General features: G+C 34.5%; 1 protein-coding gene and 1 pseudogene across 2 annotated transcripts; one reads left to right on the forward strand and one right to left on the reverse strand.

The window, feature by feature from the left end:
- Positions 1-5,082: 5,082 nt before the first annotated feature.
- LOC105176780 (ATP-dependent caseinolytic (Clp) protease/crotonase family protein) lies at positions 5,083-10,476 on the reverse strand. The gene is made up of 8 exons (XM_011099688.3): positions 9,971-10,476; positions 9,066-9,235; positions 7,499-7,573; positions 7,208-7,298; positions 7,081-7,132; positions 6,673-6,776; positions 6,143-6,219; positions 5,083-5,381 (listed from the first exon to the last, which is right to left on the reverse strand). The coding sequence occupies exons 1-8, from the start codon at positions 10,122-10,124 to the stop codon at positions 5,205-5,207; spliced, it is 900 nt and encodes a 299-aa protein (XP_011097990.1). The 5' UTR covers positions 10,125-10,476; the 3' UTR covers positions 5,083-5,204.
- Positions 10,477-12,435: 1,959 nt separating this feature from the next.
- On the forward strand, positions 12,436-17,600 carry LOC105176790 (pentatricopeptide repeat-containing protein At4g18520, chloroplastic pseudogene; annotated as a pseudogene). Its single transcript, XR_016064120.1, has 2 exons — positions 12,436-12,664; positions 15,182-17,600. The product of XR_016064120.1 is annotated as a pentatricopeptide repeat-containing protein At4g18520, chloroplastic pseudogene (transcript).
- The last annotated feature ends 403 nt before the right edge of the window (positions 17,601-18,003 follow it).

An 18,003-nucleotide genomic window follows, 5' to 3' on the forward strand; every position in this document is an offset into this window, starting at 1 on the left:
CTTAGGTGGTTACTGTTGTTTAGGCCACGTGTCATCATCTGTTGCCGTGGTGTCCTTGATCGAACGGCTCACTCCTCTTACGCTGTCAGGATCTTCATCTCGGGTATTTGAGCGGGTCTGGGTGTTGGATGGTTCGACCCGATGGTGAGGGACGTGGATCTTTCGCCATAATTACGAAAATATCCTTCATTAAAGATATTTTTGGTATTTCATCGGAATAATTGGTATTCTCCATCAATACATATGATTGGTCGTTTTCATGTCACCCGTCATCCACTCTTGCCCGACCTTCACTTGACAATTAGTATAAATATATATATATATATATATAATATTTCACACTCAAAACGTGTGTACCTAATCAATTTTAAATTTTAAATATATATTTTCCCAACATAAATTCAACATTTATTTTAAATCAGGTTTGTCCATTAATGAGTACAATAATCATAAATTCAACATAAATTATTAAATTAGGATAATTTTTTTACAATCACAAAAATTAATATTTACTATAGTTTGTATAGATTATATATAGTGGTACGCCACTTCCAGCAGCACCGTTTGATGCTTCCTAGATTGGGGAAATAGTCTTTTGGCCAGTCCCACCACCTGATACGACCAGACCTTCAGCCACCCAGCAGATTCTAGATGATGTTGGACCATCTGGTACATCCGAAAGACGTTTTCCGTTGCACGATCGAGCCTGGTCAAGCCACTTTGGCTGGCCAACGACATATGGATCCAGCTCCAGGCGTATTTGGCCAGCGAGGACTTTCAGCAGGATTCCTCGAAAAATAAGGCAAATCAAACGACGAACCCCATAACTTCCTTGACTATGTAACACAGGGAATCTTCCTCCGGCGGCTTGCACAAGAGGAAGTTGGTAAGTACATTACAGTACTTTTATAGGTTTATCCTTATTTTAAACATATTATGATAACTATTTTATGCTTCTACAAAAGACAAAGCTCGGTCGGCTACCCAAGCAGATGGAGTTGTTCGCCAAATGCTACAACAAGATGGAGGATGGCGGCTAGAGTGGGCTAAGAGCCGCTGAGGTGGCGATAAGTACCTTACTAATATTTGTTTTTAAAAAAATAATTCTTGATTAAAAGTGCTAATAATTTTGTTTGTTTTGCAGGAGATATTCTAGAAGCTGATGGAGGATCATCAGCCTCAACCTATGGTCGATAACCACAATACCCACCGAATCAAAGGCTTCGGTGGCGATGACTGAGCAACAAATCTGGTTGACTGCAGTTAGGGTCAAAGATAAGGACCGTGTATTCGACCTTGGTTTAGAAGCCTACTTCTCTAGCCAGACCTACATATCACCATCGCCACCGACATCGACACTACTACCACCACAACCAAATCCGGCCATGGAGAACCGCATCAGCTAGCTCGAGACGATGATGGTCGACATGATGGTCATGATGACAGAGATGCGGGCTAGCTCCTCGACTATGGGACCGTCACAACCGACCGCCTCCACTATCGCCCCAGCACAACCTTTGACAGACCCTCAGGCGTCGAGCAACGACAAGATGGACGACGCTAATTAAGAGAATTTAAATTAAGTTATATTTTTTCTAAATTATGTAATCGAATAATATTTTATATTAAAATAATATTATTTTCTAATTATTCATGTTTCATAATGTTTATTTACATTCCATTATTTCATATTTATTCAATTAATTAAATTCATAAATATACTTAATCAAAATTTTATTAATTAATTTAATTATTTATTATAATTTATTAAAATACATAAATTAAATTATTTATTAAAATGTATTACATTAATTAAATTATTTTTTATAATTTATTTTATATTAAATAATTTATAAAACTTTTATTATAAAATAAAAAACTAGAAATAATTTTAGTAATTTTAAAGAGACTGTTACATATCTATACAAATGACCGTTCATAATACCATCGGTAAAACAGTTCTAAGTACATGATCCTAAATAATATTGACCGTTTCTAATACGATTGCTAAAACAGTTTTAAATATGCGTTCCTAAATAAGAATGACTCTTCCTAATACCTTTGCTAATACAGTTTTAAGTACATGTTCCTAAATAAGATTGACTATTCCTACTACCATCGCTAAAACAGTTTTAAATACGTTTTGCTAAATAAGATTAACCATTCCTAAAACAGTTACAGGAGACTGTTCCAAACAAAAATCTGACCGTGCCTAATACTATTGCAATGACAAACAAACTGTTCCAACGATCATTCCTAAATATATTACCAATACAAATAAATACAGTTCCAATATTCAAGCATGAGTATTACAAAAGTCATTCCAAAAGTAACCCGAAATAAATAATCTAACCGTTTCAATTAAAGAAAAAAGAAATTTTTTTTTTTACACAAATTCAATACTACGAATAGTCACCAACAGTGTGTTATAGTGATCGTGCCAAATTAGAACGGTCCTTCATTACCCATTCCTAAATATTTGCTGTCTATAAAGATGGAAGGTGAACCATCCAATATCGTTCCAAAATCTGGTTTAAATGAATTACGTCGATTTCAAACCATCCCAAAGGTGAAAAAAAATCGTTCCTAAACCAGCACCAAATCCCCCCTCCCCCCTTTTTTTTTTGTGTGTGTGTGTGACATTTACAACCCCTCTGAATATTATTGTTTACACATGTCCCTCTTTCATTAAGGTCTGGACGAAAAATGTTGACCTTAGCAAAAAATTTACATAAAAATTTAATTTTACCCCTCATTCAATATTTTTATGTAATAATTTTGTACTTATAAAGAAAAATATAATAATGCTAACATTACTCTATATACATGTGTATATTGTATTTATCCCTTTATAAGTATAAAAATATACATGAAAGTGCTAAATGAGGGTCAAAATTAAAATGTAATATTTTTCTGCAAACCTCAGCATTTTTCATCCAAACCCTAATAGAAGAGGGTTAAGTATAAATGGAGAATTTTCGAAAGGGATGTAAGTTTAATTTCAAAACTCTTTTGAAGAAAAGTGTAATTTTATATTTTTAAAGGGTGACTAAATGTAATTAATATTATTTAGACCATGGCCAAAGAAAACTAACAAAAAGACTTAAGTATTGACAACTGGCAATCAACATTTTTTATATAATTTTAGTTAGGTCAAAATATTTGCCAACGATTTATAGGTTTACCTAATGGCGAATGCTTTCACCTCACATGTAAAAACAACGGATAATAATCGTTGTGGAGTCATGATTAATTAACACTGATAATGGTTTTTCCACTTTCAACCATGATGTGTAGTTTTAACGAAAAATATCTCTCTTTTAATATTTTAATCAAATCAAATTTAATAAAATTAAACATATTGTATAACAAGTGTATTACAGTCTTTATAGACTAAAATATTAGGAAAGACATTTGCTTACTAGCTAGAGAGTAGGTCAAAGAGTGGAGTACTTGTCCTGCTCAAGGTTTCTTGATCTGAAATGTTAGGTGAAAAGTGGAGTGGTTTTTGAAGTGTTGATTTTCTTTCAGAACATGACTTTGGGGTGATGCCTTTATCTGAACAAGTCTTTGACTTATTTACTATTCTTGCTGCTAATATATGTACCTAACTGTTCCATTGTTGGTATAGTTGAGTGGTCTTGTAAATAGATACTACACTGCCATCAAAAGGTTAAATGATTGATACAAGTAAAAATAGAAGCAATTTTCTTATAATATTATAAATGAGTACATTATATTTTTTTCAAAAAAAAATTAACAATTAATCCCCTATATTTTTTAAAATATAGCTATTTACCTCCCTAAATTGCTATATTTTAAAAAATACAGAGAATAAATTACAATTTTTTAATAAAAAATTATTTGTCATTTACAATATGACATGGGAATAAATTACATTAAATCAATTAAATACCCTTTTTTTATATATATATTCAGTTTACAAAGCACCGAATATAGCATGAGTTTGACCCACTAAAATATTGAACTGAATCTTGAACATTTATAGCCCATATAGGTAATAGTAGTGTCTTTAACCGTAAAAAAAGGGTTAAGTAATAGTTTTTTTCCAAAATTAATTAAAAATGATAATTATATTAACAACCCAGACACCATTTGGTGTTAAATTACCGTACCACCCCTCCATATTTTTCAATTGAAAAAATTACTGATGTCATCACAAAAAAAGAAATTGTGCAAAATCAATTTTTACACCATAATTTTCTGGTTTAATTGTTTGACATATTTTCTGTACAGAAATACCATTCATATGCTAGGGTATACTTTCACAAGATTTGGGATTTAAATTATTATTTTTTTAGCAATTCAAGATATGCAATTTTCTTGGTATTTGTACCTTTTCTTTTTCTTGATTTTGATATTACAATGTGCTTTGCTTTTACTTCAGCACCAGTCATATCATAGTATTGGCACTCCTTAGTTCCAACGTTTAATCCAATAAATAGTTCCACATATTGTATTGGGTTCAAAAAGTACTAGTCATTATATTTTTCATTTATTAGATCCCATCTAGGTATCCCAAAATGATATGAATACTTCTAATCATGCTGTGAATGCCTTAATCGGCTTCAAATCTGCGTAGAAAGCATTCGGTTGTATCGACCTAACTCTGACCTGACTTAATACCTGAGTATTTACGTACTCACTACATGCACAATTAAGATTGTATCAATAGTTCGTGTATAATCGTATAATTCGATCAAACCAATAAACAATTGGCCTCCATGCTCCAAATACAACTTTTGATACCCTAACTATCTTTGTTTTACTCACACATGCACCCACTCATACAGTGCATCTAATTTGGTTTCAAACACAACACCTCATCCATGAAATATTGGGTTCTCAACTATTGGGGTGCCCATACCCTAGTTATATTATGAACTTTTTGACATTACTGATTTAAGCATTATAAAATACTCTGTCTTACAGGCTCGTTTGAAGATCATTTTAGGATTACTTAACTTGTTTTTGGAGTATTTAGACCTTAAAGACTCCACCAGATCCGGACTCATATCACTAGCCTAAAAGATTGAGTTTTTCAAATCAGACAACACAAAATAAAGCAGCAGAAGTTCTAGGAATAAGATATTTATGCGTTTTCAATGTTCAATTTTCAGTGTTTGATCAATTAAACCTAGAGTTTTCATAGCTTTATTAACTGAGCTGCAACGTGCAGCGTTTCACTGGCCTGTGTAATTAGGCTTTCGCCTCTCAGCAAAAGCTGCCAGGCCTTCCAACCTATCCTTGGTGTGCAAGAGCTGTTCGTAGCAGTCTTCCTCCAATGCTAATGCTGATGCCATGTCTAACTCCACTCCACCATCAATGGCTCGTTTTGCCATTCGTATCGCCAATGGCCCCTGTTACAAGAAGAGATTTATCCAAAGAACAAAGATAAAATGACCCTGTTGCATTTACTATTTTCCCTAATGGATAAATATTCATCTCAAACTCTAAAAATAAAATTAGTAATTAGTCAACTTCAGTGTTCATGAAGGACACTAGGTTGAAAGAGACGTAAATGCATTTAGTAGAAATAAGATGAGCCCATAGTGAAACAAGAAACTAGTTGGAAATGTTATGTTTCAGTGGCTTCAGTGTTTTTACCATAGAAGCAACGACATGTTCTCTTGAGGCAGAAGGGAGGCTAATATTCATAAACAAGTGTAACTCCATGTGAGGAAGAATGACAGAAAAGGTGAAGGCACTTTTTACCTAACTACTATCCCTCTAACAAGAAGTTCAAATATCATGGTCATCATTCACCATGGTGATTAGATCATTTTTTCCTGCGGATATTGTATACAACACTTCACCTCGCACAAGAAATATTATCTAGATACCCTTTAAGAATGATAAACTCAGGCGGTTGTGCTCGAAAGACTACGGTTTGGAAAATCTATGATGTACAGAGTGAACGAATTTCTAACAGATCTGGAAATGACTGTTTGGTCATGGAGTTCTCTCCATTAACTATTCAAATCCACTTGCCCTTGATGAGGTTCTTTAACCACCAGAAGAGTGAAAACTTCAACTATGATGAATGGAGCAGACTTAGCATACGAAGATGGAAAATTTCACATTGCTTAAATGAAAATATCTACACTAGTTGATTACTTACCTTCTGATTTATATCCCGAGCAATTTCAAGAGCTTTTGCGCGAGCCTCACCGGCAGCGACACAGTAATTAACAAGTCCTGCAAAAAAATCTATCTTTAGCGCGCATAGTTTTGAGTGGCATGCTTAATAAAAAGTGCAGATCAGTCATAATTTGAAGGGTAAATTATATTTTGCCATCCAAACTATGCTCGTTTGATACTTTGCCATCGAAATGTATTTTTGTATCAACTTACCATCTCAACTTTGCGAAATTTGCAATAATCGCTTTTTGTTGATTTTTCATACCGAAAAACTTTTATATGTTGTACATATGTGAAACATATCACATCACATAACCCTTAAATCACATGTGCACAACAAAAAATTTGGTTGAGAAATAGTTATTTCGTGAAGTTGAGATGGGAAGTTGACGCAAAAAAATGTTTGGATGCCAAACTGTAAGAGGCCATAGTTCGGATAACAAAATGTAATTAACCCTAATTTAAAATAGAAAATGAAGGGCAAAATGTGGAGTCTCCAATTTGACATACCCATTGACATGGCATCTCTGCCACCAATCTTTTGACCAGTAAATATAAGTTCCTTAGCCTTTGATTTTCCGACCAATCTAGGAAGCCTTTGTGTTCCCCCAGCCCTGGAAGAGGCTATTCTTCATGAGTTAGATACTACTAAAAGTTATTGTGTACTGCCGAAGTACTTAAGGGGCTTTAAATGACGGCTATCAAAAATTTGTGTGTGGCGCCCAAAAAAAGATTCGTCTTATTGGACTAATTAATTGGTTACATGCATATAATAAGAAGAAAAGTGCATAGATCATACAGCAGAGATTGGATTGTAAGAGCCATCATCATAAATAAGATGATGTCTGATCTTGGTTTACATGGATAAGCAGTAAATCGCAGAACAAGATAAGGTGTGATAAGGTGTATAGGCGATACCCAGGTATAATTGCCAGTCCTGTTTCTGGTAATCCTAGCACTGCATTTTCCCCTGTGCCATTCATTGTGCAAGTTAGAAACATTGCAGTGTAAAACTGCATGTTTAAGCACAACGATCTTAACTGACCACATATCCGAAGATCACAAGATAATGCCATTTCAAGCCCACCCCCCAATGCAGCACCTTCAATCACCGCTATTGTAGGAATATAAAGTTCCTGAGTATAGTAATTTCTTTATATAAAGGAAGAGTGAAAGAGCTCAATAGGATGTCAAAAAAACAAGCACCCAATTAAATCCTAGCATATAGACAAAGTTTCACGGGTGCATCATTTGTTAGGATATTTAAATTAAATGGCAGTGATTGATCCGTCAAAGGGAGCTTGCCAGAAAACAAACAAGAAGGATAAGTATAAACCTCCAAATAGGAGAACGTGGAGCGTAGTGAGTGCACAAAATTCTGAACGTCAGATGGACTCATTGTCTTCCTTTCCTACAAATTCAGTATTTCAAAAGAAGCATTACCAAGCAAGCTACCCTGATAAAGACAAAAGTAAAAGAAAGTAAAATATCCAGGATTCATGACTACTTGACAGAAGTGCAAATAGGATACAAAAATTTCAAGCAGAGAAAGCTCCATAACAAATCAATTCAATGGAGACGATTTGGCCGAGCAACTAGATTACACCATATAAAATATCCTCAAGTTTTTTCGCACATGTAATAACATCTTATAAAGGGAATTTAGATTTTAGCTCTCCATATTCCAGAAAACAGCAGAGATTAAACAATAGTGAATTTCATGAGAGAAAAACAAGAAACGAAAAATCCACAGGCAAATAAATAGTATAAGAATGAACAAGCACAAGAGTTCTACAGCATAACCAGCAAAGATGATTTGCAAATATCGCTTGCATGTTTAACATCCATGCTATTTATCTGTCAATTTCAACATTAATTAGATTACTTGTATCTTGGAAATATTACCACAAATTCTTATCCTCCTCGGAAAATGAGATTGCTAGCTTTGCTTGAAAGTGCAATCTCAGGATCTGCTCCTGGAATTGCAACCTCTCATAAGCTTTAATATAAAAACGTCAAGACTATAAATATAAATTACAAGATTAAAATTAAGTATCTGAAATTGAAAGTAGGAATACCATATTCTGAAACTCATATGAATTTAGAAATTTCTGTTGAACAGACAAACTATTCCTCCTTGTGCTAGTTTGCCCACAAGAAGGTCATGATCAAGCATGATGAAATTTTTCCTTTTTATTATTGACAAAAGAAAAAAATAGAAGAAAACTCATCAAGGGTTGATAGGTAAGTGCCCCCGCAAACCTTGCTCAAAGATTGAGTACCTTGAAAGTTCATGGATACCAATAACTTGGCCTCATGACTTGTATTTTGTATTCCGCCACCAAAACATTAAGATCTACCACAATGGTATTATAACCTACTAAATTTATCTTTAGTAGTAGCCCCTACGGAAGAGCTAGAGTCATGGATTACTCTTCGTGTAGTAGCCAACTTAGAATAGGATCAGGATCAAATCTGAACTCCCAGGAGAAGAAGGACGAATTCTCTGTCAGTGAAGACTCTGATAGCTACAAAGGTTAGTATTCAATTTCTAAGTTCATTCAAGCTGGAAAATGCAAACTTATATCAGTGCCTACTTGGACTTTATTTCAACTCACAGACTATCGTTGTTTTTGCTAAATCAGAAACTAGTAGTGAGGTTTCTGTATGGAACAAGATAAGGCTAAGTAGAATAGCATGTCAGCTTCAGCACGTCCAAAAGGCTTGTGGAACGCGATAGGTCTAGTAAATAAGCTTCTTAGTTCTTCCACATTTCTTTTTACAGTTAGAAGATATTCCAACTTACAGCTGTATTTTTCTAATCCAACTTACACGTCAACTTTTCTCCAGCTATATCTAGTAAAATCCACATGTATAGGCATGGTCTGGAAGTAACATTCTACCTTCAAATCAGCACCTGCACAGAACACCTTTGGAACTGAACTGCAGATCATCAGAACTTTTGCTGCAGCATCTTTATTAACAGCTTCAAATGCATACTGCAAGCCACTCAGCATATCCTTTCCAATAGCATTTTTTGTTGCAGGCCTTTCCAAATTAACCTCCAAAATTCCTGTAAATAAAGCATAGTTCAACTGGTGGCAAGACAATTGCTGAAGGCAAAAAGTCCAAGATCAAAAATCTGTAACTCCAAAAGCAAACACTCCAACATCTTGATTCATCCAACTATTTATAAGGTCTACCCTGCCCTAACCCCCAGCCATCCAAACATGTATATATTTTTTGAAGAAAAATATTTTCCTTATTTTAACTGCCATATAATGACTTCATTTTAAACCTATTAGCTTTGGTGGGATTTTCATTAATACAAACTCAGAAAATTAGATGCTTAGAAGTGCAACTATATCACAATTGCTAATGCTGGTTCCGGGTTTGTAAACATAAGAAACTACCTGGAATTCACGGTTCGTAATTTCAAACTTGACATTATAAGCTAAGAAATATTTAAAAAAGTGAAGAAATTAAGCTACTACAAACTACACTCATGTTATAGATGGTTGGCTTTGACTATCTAAAATTAAACAACCTTCAAACACAATTTTTAAACTCATGATCCAAATCAAGCTCAAGCCAAAATAATTGAGGTTCATCAGTTTAGTGAAACCCCTAAGCAGCTACAGTTAGGTTTGAATTTTTTCCATTCAATCATTACTTAAACAATATAAGACAACCAGAAATGCAGAAACAGTCAAGAAAACTCTGATTAAGAATCAAACGATAAACAAGGAATCAATTCAGACAAAAACCTCAAATAACAAGACAGCATAAATTCAACATTCTAATTTACCAGAATCAGAATCAGTGAGTTGCTGCAATTTCACAGACTCAGAAGCTGACTGCAGCAGAAGGGTTCGAATGCTCCGGAATCTGAACAGATGTGTACTAGAACTCTGAATCTTTAAATTCTTAAACGATTTGGCTACAGAGGTAAGGACTACCATTTCCCTTCTGTTTTTCAAGTAAGGAAGTCGGGGGCTTTATGCAATATTTCAATAAAAAAAAAAAGCAATTAGGGCTCACAATTTAAGCTCGTGCAAAACAGGAGGATTGCGGGCGGTCTTGGGGAGCGGAATCTAGTTTTGAGTGGGTGGGCGGAAGAGTGCTGACTTCCTGCTTTCCATGGGGAGGAGAGGAGGAGCGTGGCGGGTGGAGGTGTAGCTAGGGTCAGAAGTGTTGGCGGCCGCCGGCAGGTGGCACTGGCAGTGAGCAGAAAGAAAAAGGGGTGATGAAGGAGAAGAAGAAGAAGAAGAAGCAATCGATTTGGTGAAAATGAAAAAGATAAAGAAAAAATAATAAACAATAAAAAATAAAAAATATATAAAATGGTTATATAGTATAGTATGTTGTGTGTGTGGAGTACAAATTGCTTTTATGCAATTGAAATTTATTAAAGGTAAAGTTGCATTTATAATCCTAATAGATAGGGGTGTCGCACGTTTGGTCCCATATTAAAATGTCAATAATTTTAATTTTAAAATTAAAAAAAAATGATATATTTGTTTCTTGTCCTGACAGACGATAAAAATTAGATAGAATTTGTGAACATGAGTTGTAAATGCTCGATTAATTAATTGTTTGAAGGATAAAATTGTATTTTTAATCTTATAATACATGGGACGTTACAATTTTAGTAACATATGAATGTTAATAGCTTAATTTTATTAAGTTGATTTAGTTTTCTGCATATTATAACATGCCATTTTGCAAACGATATTATTATCAACAAAATGTTGGTATTGTTTTCGTAAAAACTAAATTTTATTTATTAAAATTATCGTCAAAGTTTATTGAAATATTTTGAAATCAAATTAACATCCCTCAATTATTTTTTTTAAAGCCCAAAGCAAAAGAAGTGGCCTCCAGAGTAGTTCAACAAGTCTGACCTTATTGATTTATTAATAAGGTATCAAACCCATTATTTCTGTATTTACACTCACTTGGTAGGCGTAAAAACAAATCCAGTGCAGTAGGATGAATCTGCATGCATAACTTCACTTATATTTTAGCATTTTACTATTTCATTTTGATTGTCACATTATATTCTTAAATTATTTCAAGTTTTTGCAATCATTTATTCATTCAATCAGTTACTAACTTAAATATTGGAGTGTTAATCTTTATTTTGCATGTTAATCATCATTTGCTCTTAAAATTTTATTAAAAATTCTTCGCCCCTTATGGTCCAATTGGACCCTGTTCTCATCAATAATAATAAACTTGTCAGGGGCTGCCAACGCACTCGGCACTCTTGATGCACATCGGCCACACAAACAGCTCTACATGGCCAACCAAACAATCTTCGCCGACAGACGATGGACTTCCGCAGTCATAGAGTTTTAGATGTTGGTCTTTTATCTTCATTCTTTCCTCTCTTATTTCTTCTCCAAACCCATCTCTTAGAACCCTCCATTCTTTCCCCTCTTATTTCTTCTCCAAACCCATCTCTTAGAACCCTAGCCCCCAAATTCACGGCAACAAGAAAGACAAGTCGGCAACGAGGATAGCGACGAGTGCGGCTTCCAGGTAATCCTTCTTTCTGTTGATCAATTGAACGATTGCATCAGATGACATATTTGTGCCTGTTGGTGGATATTGTTTTGGCAAGTACTACAGTGGAAATATATTATATGTCTCTGTTCTTCAATTTGTGCTTGCTAATTCATAGATTTGCCGGGCTTTGTGTCAAATAAATAGAATGAGTTCAGTCAAATGAGTTTTGTTCCTGTTCCTGTTCAGTTCGAGCTCGAGCTCGACTCGTTGCCAGGCCTACAGTGATCATGGTCCCCCAACATATTCTTTTCCAACCATTTTAGTTTGTCTATAACTAAAAAGCTCCCCCTAGCGAAAACCGATATGTTTTTTTATGTTTCTTTCACCTTCATGCTACCACTTTAATTAAAAAAAAATTATAATTTTATATTGTGAGCTTTGTTTCTATATCAACATTTTACATGTACACAAAAATCGAACAATAACTCTCCCATTCACCTCTTTTATTTTCTAGCACTTTACTCCTTTTTACTCCTAATGACCGAGCACCACTATTTTTTTGCTTGCATCACCCTCGCAGTATGATTTATTTTTTTAATATCTATCTGTGTTTTCATAAGGATATAATGCAACTAACCCATTAAGTGTATAATTGTCTTTCTTTCATTTTACTTTGTAAGAGTAAAACCAAACATACAATTTCGTAAAATGTTAGTTCCCTGCCATATTCAACTTAAACAAACGAACATAAAGCCTTAAGCCCACATAAAACCTTTTTTCAGTTTCGGTTTACTTCCCAACTCCAGAGTGCAAACATCCTTTCATTTTCTACTTCTCAGTCTCTGCTTAGACCCTTTTGACTCGGATAGATATTTTTCTCCTTCTTATCTCCACAGCGTCGCCGTATTAGCATCGTAGGAATTCCACTTTGCGGCGCTACTAGTTGCAGTTGCACGGCCACAGCATCCGAAGTTCAATATTGTTCACCCCGGTAAGAAGGCTAAATTGAAGCGCTATAACTGGTTTTTGCTATTTTCTTCGCAAACTTACTAATTTACGAGTATTTAGTTATCATGTTCTCTTTGTTATGAGAGCAAGCTTAATCTGTGCTCTGATCATAAATTTCCTTTTTCTAGTTTCCGTCAAGAGATGTTTGCATCCACTACTCACGAATAATGTTTCCGTTTCGTGTTTTGTGTGTTTATTGTTTCAAAATTTACTTGATTGGGTTTTGAACGGGTTGACTGTCATTTGGTTGATTGCTGCTGGTTGAGAAATCGAAAGGGGAGTCCAAGTTCTAGGTTTTTAGGTAGTGATAATCCAAGAGATTTTTGCGGCTTGAAATGACCATTGACTAGAGAGTTTTCCACCCTGTATTTTATGGGAAGATTGAATTTCTTCTTCATCAAATACTTGAAATTTTCAATGTATGCCTTCACATAGACCTCCTATGAAACATTGTGGGAGGTTGTTGTGGAAGAAACATCTGAAGATGCGGTTCATTTTGCCTTATCTCTTCTGTTGGGCAAAAGTACTACATTAGAGTATGAAAACTGAAAAGTAATGTTCCTGAAGATTTGGTAGAAATTTAAGTGTTAATAATTGTTGTCTTTTTTATTTGCATTTCCTGAAATTTGGTAGAAACTCAAAGGTTAGGTTTGTTGGTTCAGTTTATCTATAGTATGTGAACTTGAAATCTCAACTTAGAGCATCATCAGAAACTTGAATACAAAGGAAGTTTCTGACTGTGTACATTGTCCCTGTTTAACTAGCTCCTTTCTTTCTTGCCGGTTCCTGCTTTGCTTTGCTTAATTGAGTGGAATATTTATTATAGATGTGGACTATTTAGTTTATACAAGATTAAAAACAATGGATTGAGTAAACTTCTATTATAGTAAATGATGTATGAAAATATGAGATCTACACATCCACATATTATGGACTATGGAGTACTTTGACCTGCAATTCACTAATGCTGTCAAACTAAACTTGCTTTGTTTTCCATTTTCCTTTCTCTTCCTTTGAAGATAATATATTATTGCTAGCTTTAATGCAAGATTAGTGCAGATCCTACATGGTTTTGATATTTGAAATCTCTAATCCATCACTAGTCCTATGTTTGCGTCTTTGCGATTAGATTCTAATAAGAATAATATTAATGCAAAAAGGTCCAAAACATACAATTCTGTAATCATCTTATGTTAGAGGTTTTCCTTTCTCTTTCCCATTTCCTCATTGAGATCCAAAGCCAAATAGGTTCGTATATGGACTCATACATGGAAATAATTTTAGTTTGATACAAATTATATCTCAGCGTCTGATTGAATTTTTGAATCCTCATCTTAGGTTTGGTTTTGTACTATATGAATTTCATCTAATGACTGTTTTGCATACTTTAATGTGTTTATAAAATAATTTAAATGTTATATTATAAGTGAGCGATGAAAAAAGAAAGAGAAAAAAGGTTTGACAAAAAGAAGTGAAAGAGAACATGGCATCTAATAATTTAAATATTATATTATTCTTCATTGTGACATTGAATTGCTTCTGTTAGGATTTGTTATTATTAATCAATAAGATCCTAAAAATAGGAAGCATTTCTAACAATCATTATGTTAAATCCCTTGGGCTACAAAAAACATTTGTATTAGCATAACTTCATGAATAATTATGTATTATGTATGAACTGAAGGTAAGAATATTTGCCTATAATTTACTTGTCACTGTATAAAAGCATATTTGATATCAGTATCAAAAGTTCAAATCCACTGTGAAGTGATTTCATGGGCTGCCAAAGCCACTCTTTAGGCCCGTCGTATTGAAATGTCTATGTCAAGCTGAGTTGATTTTTTCATAAAGTCTTCTACCTGAAGATTATATTATACATAACTTGAAGTAGTTCACATTTTTAGACATACTGATCCTAAATTAAGGCTGATGAGCCAAAAGATCAAGTCTTAATCGAGATAAAATCAAATTTTAAGGAGAATGGAAAACTAAAAGTATATCTCATAAAAGTTATCAAGTTATATCTAGATTACCAACGTAACCCTTAGGTACCAATATAAATTGCTTTTAAAGTCTTGATCTTCATTTGGAATACACCTACGAAAAGAGTTAGTTTTGAAATGTATGGTAGCATGAATTATTAGTACTTTGAAATTTTGGAACCTTTAATCATATCAATATACTGTAATGAATTCATCCAACAATAGAAGGGTTATCTATCCTAATGATGCAGATTGGCATAGCATGCAAACACAGTTTTACAGCGCACGTGCTACACTCACCTCTTTTATCCTCATTCACAGACAAGCACTTAAATTTTGTTATTCCGTTATTCTTGTAAAAAGATGACCATGTCACTAATTGGAACATGTTCGGGCTACAATTGAGAAATTTTTACCTTGAATTTTTTAGCTTTATGGTAGAGGACTTTACTTTTCTTGTTCAGTTTCTCTAATGATGCAACTTAATGTTAGCTCCAACATTTGTGAGATTTTGACAGATGTTTTTCATTTACGTTAGAGGAAGGAACAGGCATACAACCTAACAACTTTGAAGAAAGCAAATAGAATCGATGTTCTCACTATCATATATTTCACCCCACATATTTTTAAATCAAAGCCAACCACCTTACTTTGTTGATGCTCAACCATCCAGTTTGCCAAAATACATAAACCATTTTGGGAAAACAAAAGGCAGCAACACTGCCAGCAACAGGCGAAGCGTACCCATCTCCAAAGACTTGTCTTTCCTGACCCATTCCACTCTATCTGCATCTCCTGCAAATGTGGACGGTAGCAACAATATGCTTTCATACGATGCCAATCCAACCAATCAGCCTCTAGACTCCGGCACGATAGGCCATTGGCTCCAGTCTTGTTCTAATGTTGAAGAGATTAGAAAAGTTCATGCTGTTGTTATCAAGCGTATGAAAGAACCAGTAGTTTTTGTTAATAATAACTTGATCAGTGTGTACATAAAATTTGGAAATTTGGTGGCAGCTCGACGGGTATTTAATAATATGTTGGAGAAAAATGTTGTTTCCTGGACTGCGATGCTTAACGGCTACCAGAAACATGGTATAGGAAATGAAGCTTTGAGGTTGTTCCTTGAGTTTATTGATAGTGGGTTGCGTGGGAACTCACAGACATATGTTTCCCTGTTGAAATTGTGTAGCAGGACAGTTGATTATGATCTCGGAAGACAACTACATGGTTATATAGTAAAGAGCCAAGTGAGTAATTTCATATTGGATTGTACTATTTTGCACTTTTACGCTCGGTGCGGTGATTTGGATAGTGCTTTTGAAGTTTTTGACAGAATGCAGAATCGGGATTTGATTGCTTGGACAACCATGATTACAGCTTGTTCACAAAACAAACGAGGGCAGGAGGCTTTTGTCATGTTAACACAAATGTTATCGGGTGGACTTGACCCAAATGAGTTCACTGTTTGTAGTGTCTTGAATGCTTGTGGCGAAGAGAAAGAATTAAGATACGGTAAACAGTTACATTGTACTGTGGCTAAGAAGGCATATGATCTGGATGTTTATGTAGAGACTTCATTGGTGATATGTATGCTAAATGTGGGCAAATTGAGGATGCCAGGACGCTTTTTGACAAAATGAAAAGGAGAAACGCAATCACTTGGAATACTATTTTAGCAGGATATGCTCGCAATGGGCTTGGAGAAGAGGCCACAAGACTCTTCCGCATGATGGAAAGATTAAAGGTATCTGTAAACAACTTAACCATGGTTAGCCTCCTTAGAGCTTGTGGCTTACTCAGGGCCTTATCAGCAGGTAAAGAAGTGCATGCCCAAATCTTCAGGAATTTTGAACCAAACAATATTTTCATTGGAAGTGCCCTTGTTTGGCTTTATTGTAAATGTGGGGATTATGCTTCTGCATCGAAAGTTCTCCAGTATCTGCCTGATAAAGATGTAGTTTCATGGACCACAATGATTTCTGGTTGTGCTCGCCTCGGTCATGAGTACGAGGCCCTTGAGTACTTGAAAGAAATGTTGGGTGAAGGTGTGGAACCCAACCCTTTTACATACTCATCAGCACTCAAAGCATGTGCAAAACTAGAAAATATTAAGCAAGGGAAACTTATCCATTCATCCATAAATAAGAAACCAGCATTATCTAATGTGTTTGTGGGCAGTGCTTTGCTTCATATGTATTCCAAATGCGGACATCTTTCAGAGGCAATTCAAGTCTTTGATAGCATGCCTGAAAGGAACTTGGTTTCCTGGAGGGCGATGATTGTAGCTTACGCCAAAAATGGGCATTGTAGTGAGGCGCTGAAGCTCATGTATCGAATGCAAGCTGAGGGTATTGAGGTGGATGATTACGTACTCTCAACTGTGCTTACAACCTGTGGAGATTTTAAATGGGAGGAGTCCTCATCAGAGCATTGTTTACATTCTTAAGGTACAGAATAGAAAGGATTCTCTGTTTCTGGTTAAAAGCCATCATTGCTGTGGTTTATGCGCATTTACCAGCAACTATATCTTTAGTCAGTGGTGGCTGAAGATTTGTGAAGCCTTGTGGCCGAACTTCCTGCTGAAAAACCATCCTCATGACCTAACTTCGATCCATCCATCCGCCCCTTCTCGACCGAAAGAACAAGAAACAGAGAGATGGATATCAAAGTGTAGCTCCCCGTTTTTCGACCTTGGGTTTCTATAACCTGGTTACCCCTGTTTGTACAAATGGATAGCTTGTGTAGTAGTTTTAGTGTGTAAATCAAGAAATGTGCACATATCACTTAGAATATTTTTTCCTCAGTGGAATCATTTCAAATATTTATATCTAGAAATATATGGATGTAATCATGGGTGCATCTCACTTTGATGGTTATCCCTATTTGTACAAATGGGTAGCTTGTATAGTAGTTTTACTATTCATTTTCTTTTGACTTTTTCAAGGCATACCATTTTTTAGGTGTTTTTGTTTTTAAAAAATGGTTAAATAGAGTGTTTTCCTTATATATTTTTTAGATAATATTTATCCCATAAACTAAAAAGTGTAATACTTACCCTCTAAAACTAAATATTTGAACAAAATGGTCCGTATATATATTTATATTAGTTGTACAAAGGTTTTTTTTTAAACAGTTTTGCTTCTCAAATTTAATTAAAAAAATTTCTGAATTAAAAAACTATATTTTAATTATAGTACAGTAAAATGTTATTAATAAGTTAAGTAGTTCATCTTTTATAGACGAAAGGTATGTAAGGTTCCATGTTAAAAGTTATTATTAATTTGATAATAAAATTAAGTTATTAATTATTTAGATAAAATGAATAATTATATATTCA

The sequence above is a fragment of the Sesamum indicum genome, linkage group LG2 (genome assembly GCF_026168435.1).
Source record: "Sesamum indicum cultivar Baizhima isolate 11 linkage group LG2, ASM2616843v1, whole genome shotgun sequence".
Taxonomy (NCBI): Eukaryota; Viridiplantae; Streptophyta; class Magnoliopsida; order Lamiales; family Pedaliaceae; genus Sesamum; species Sesamum indicum.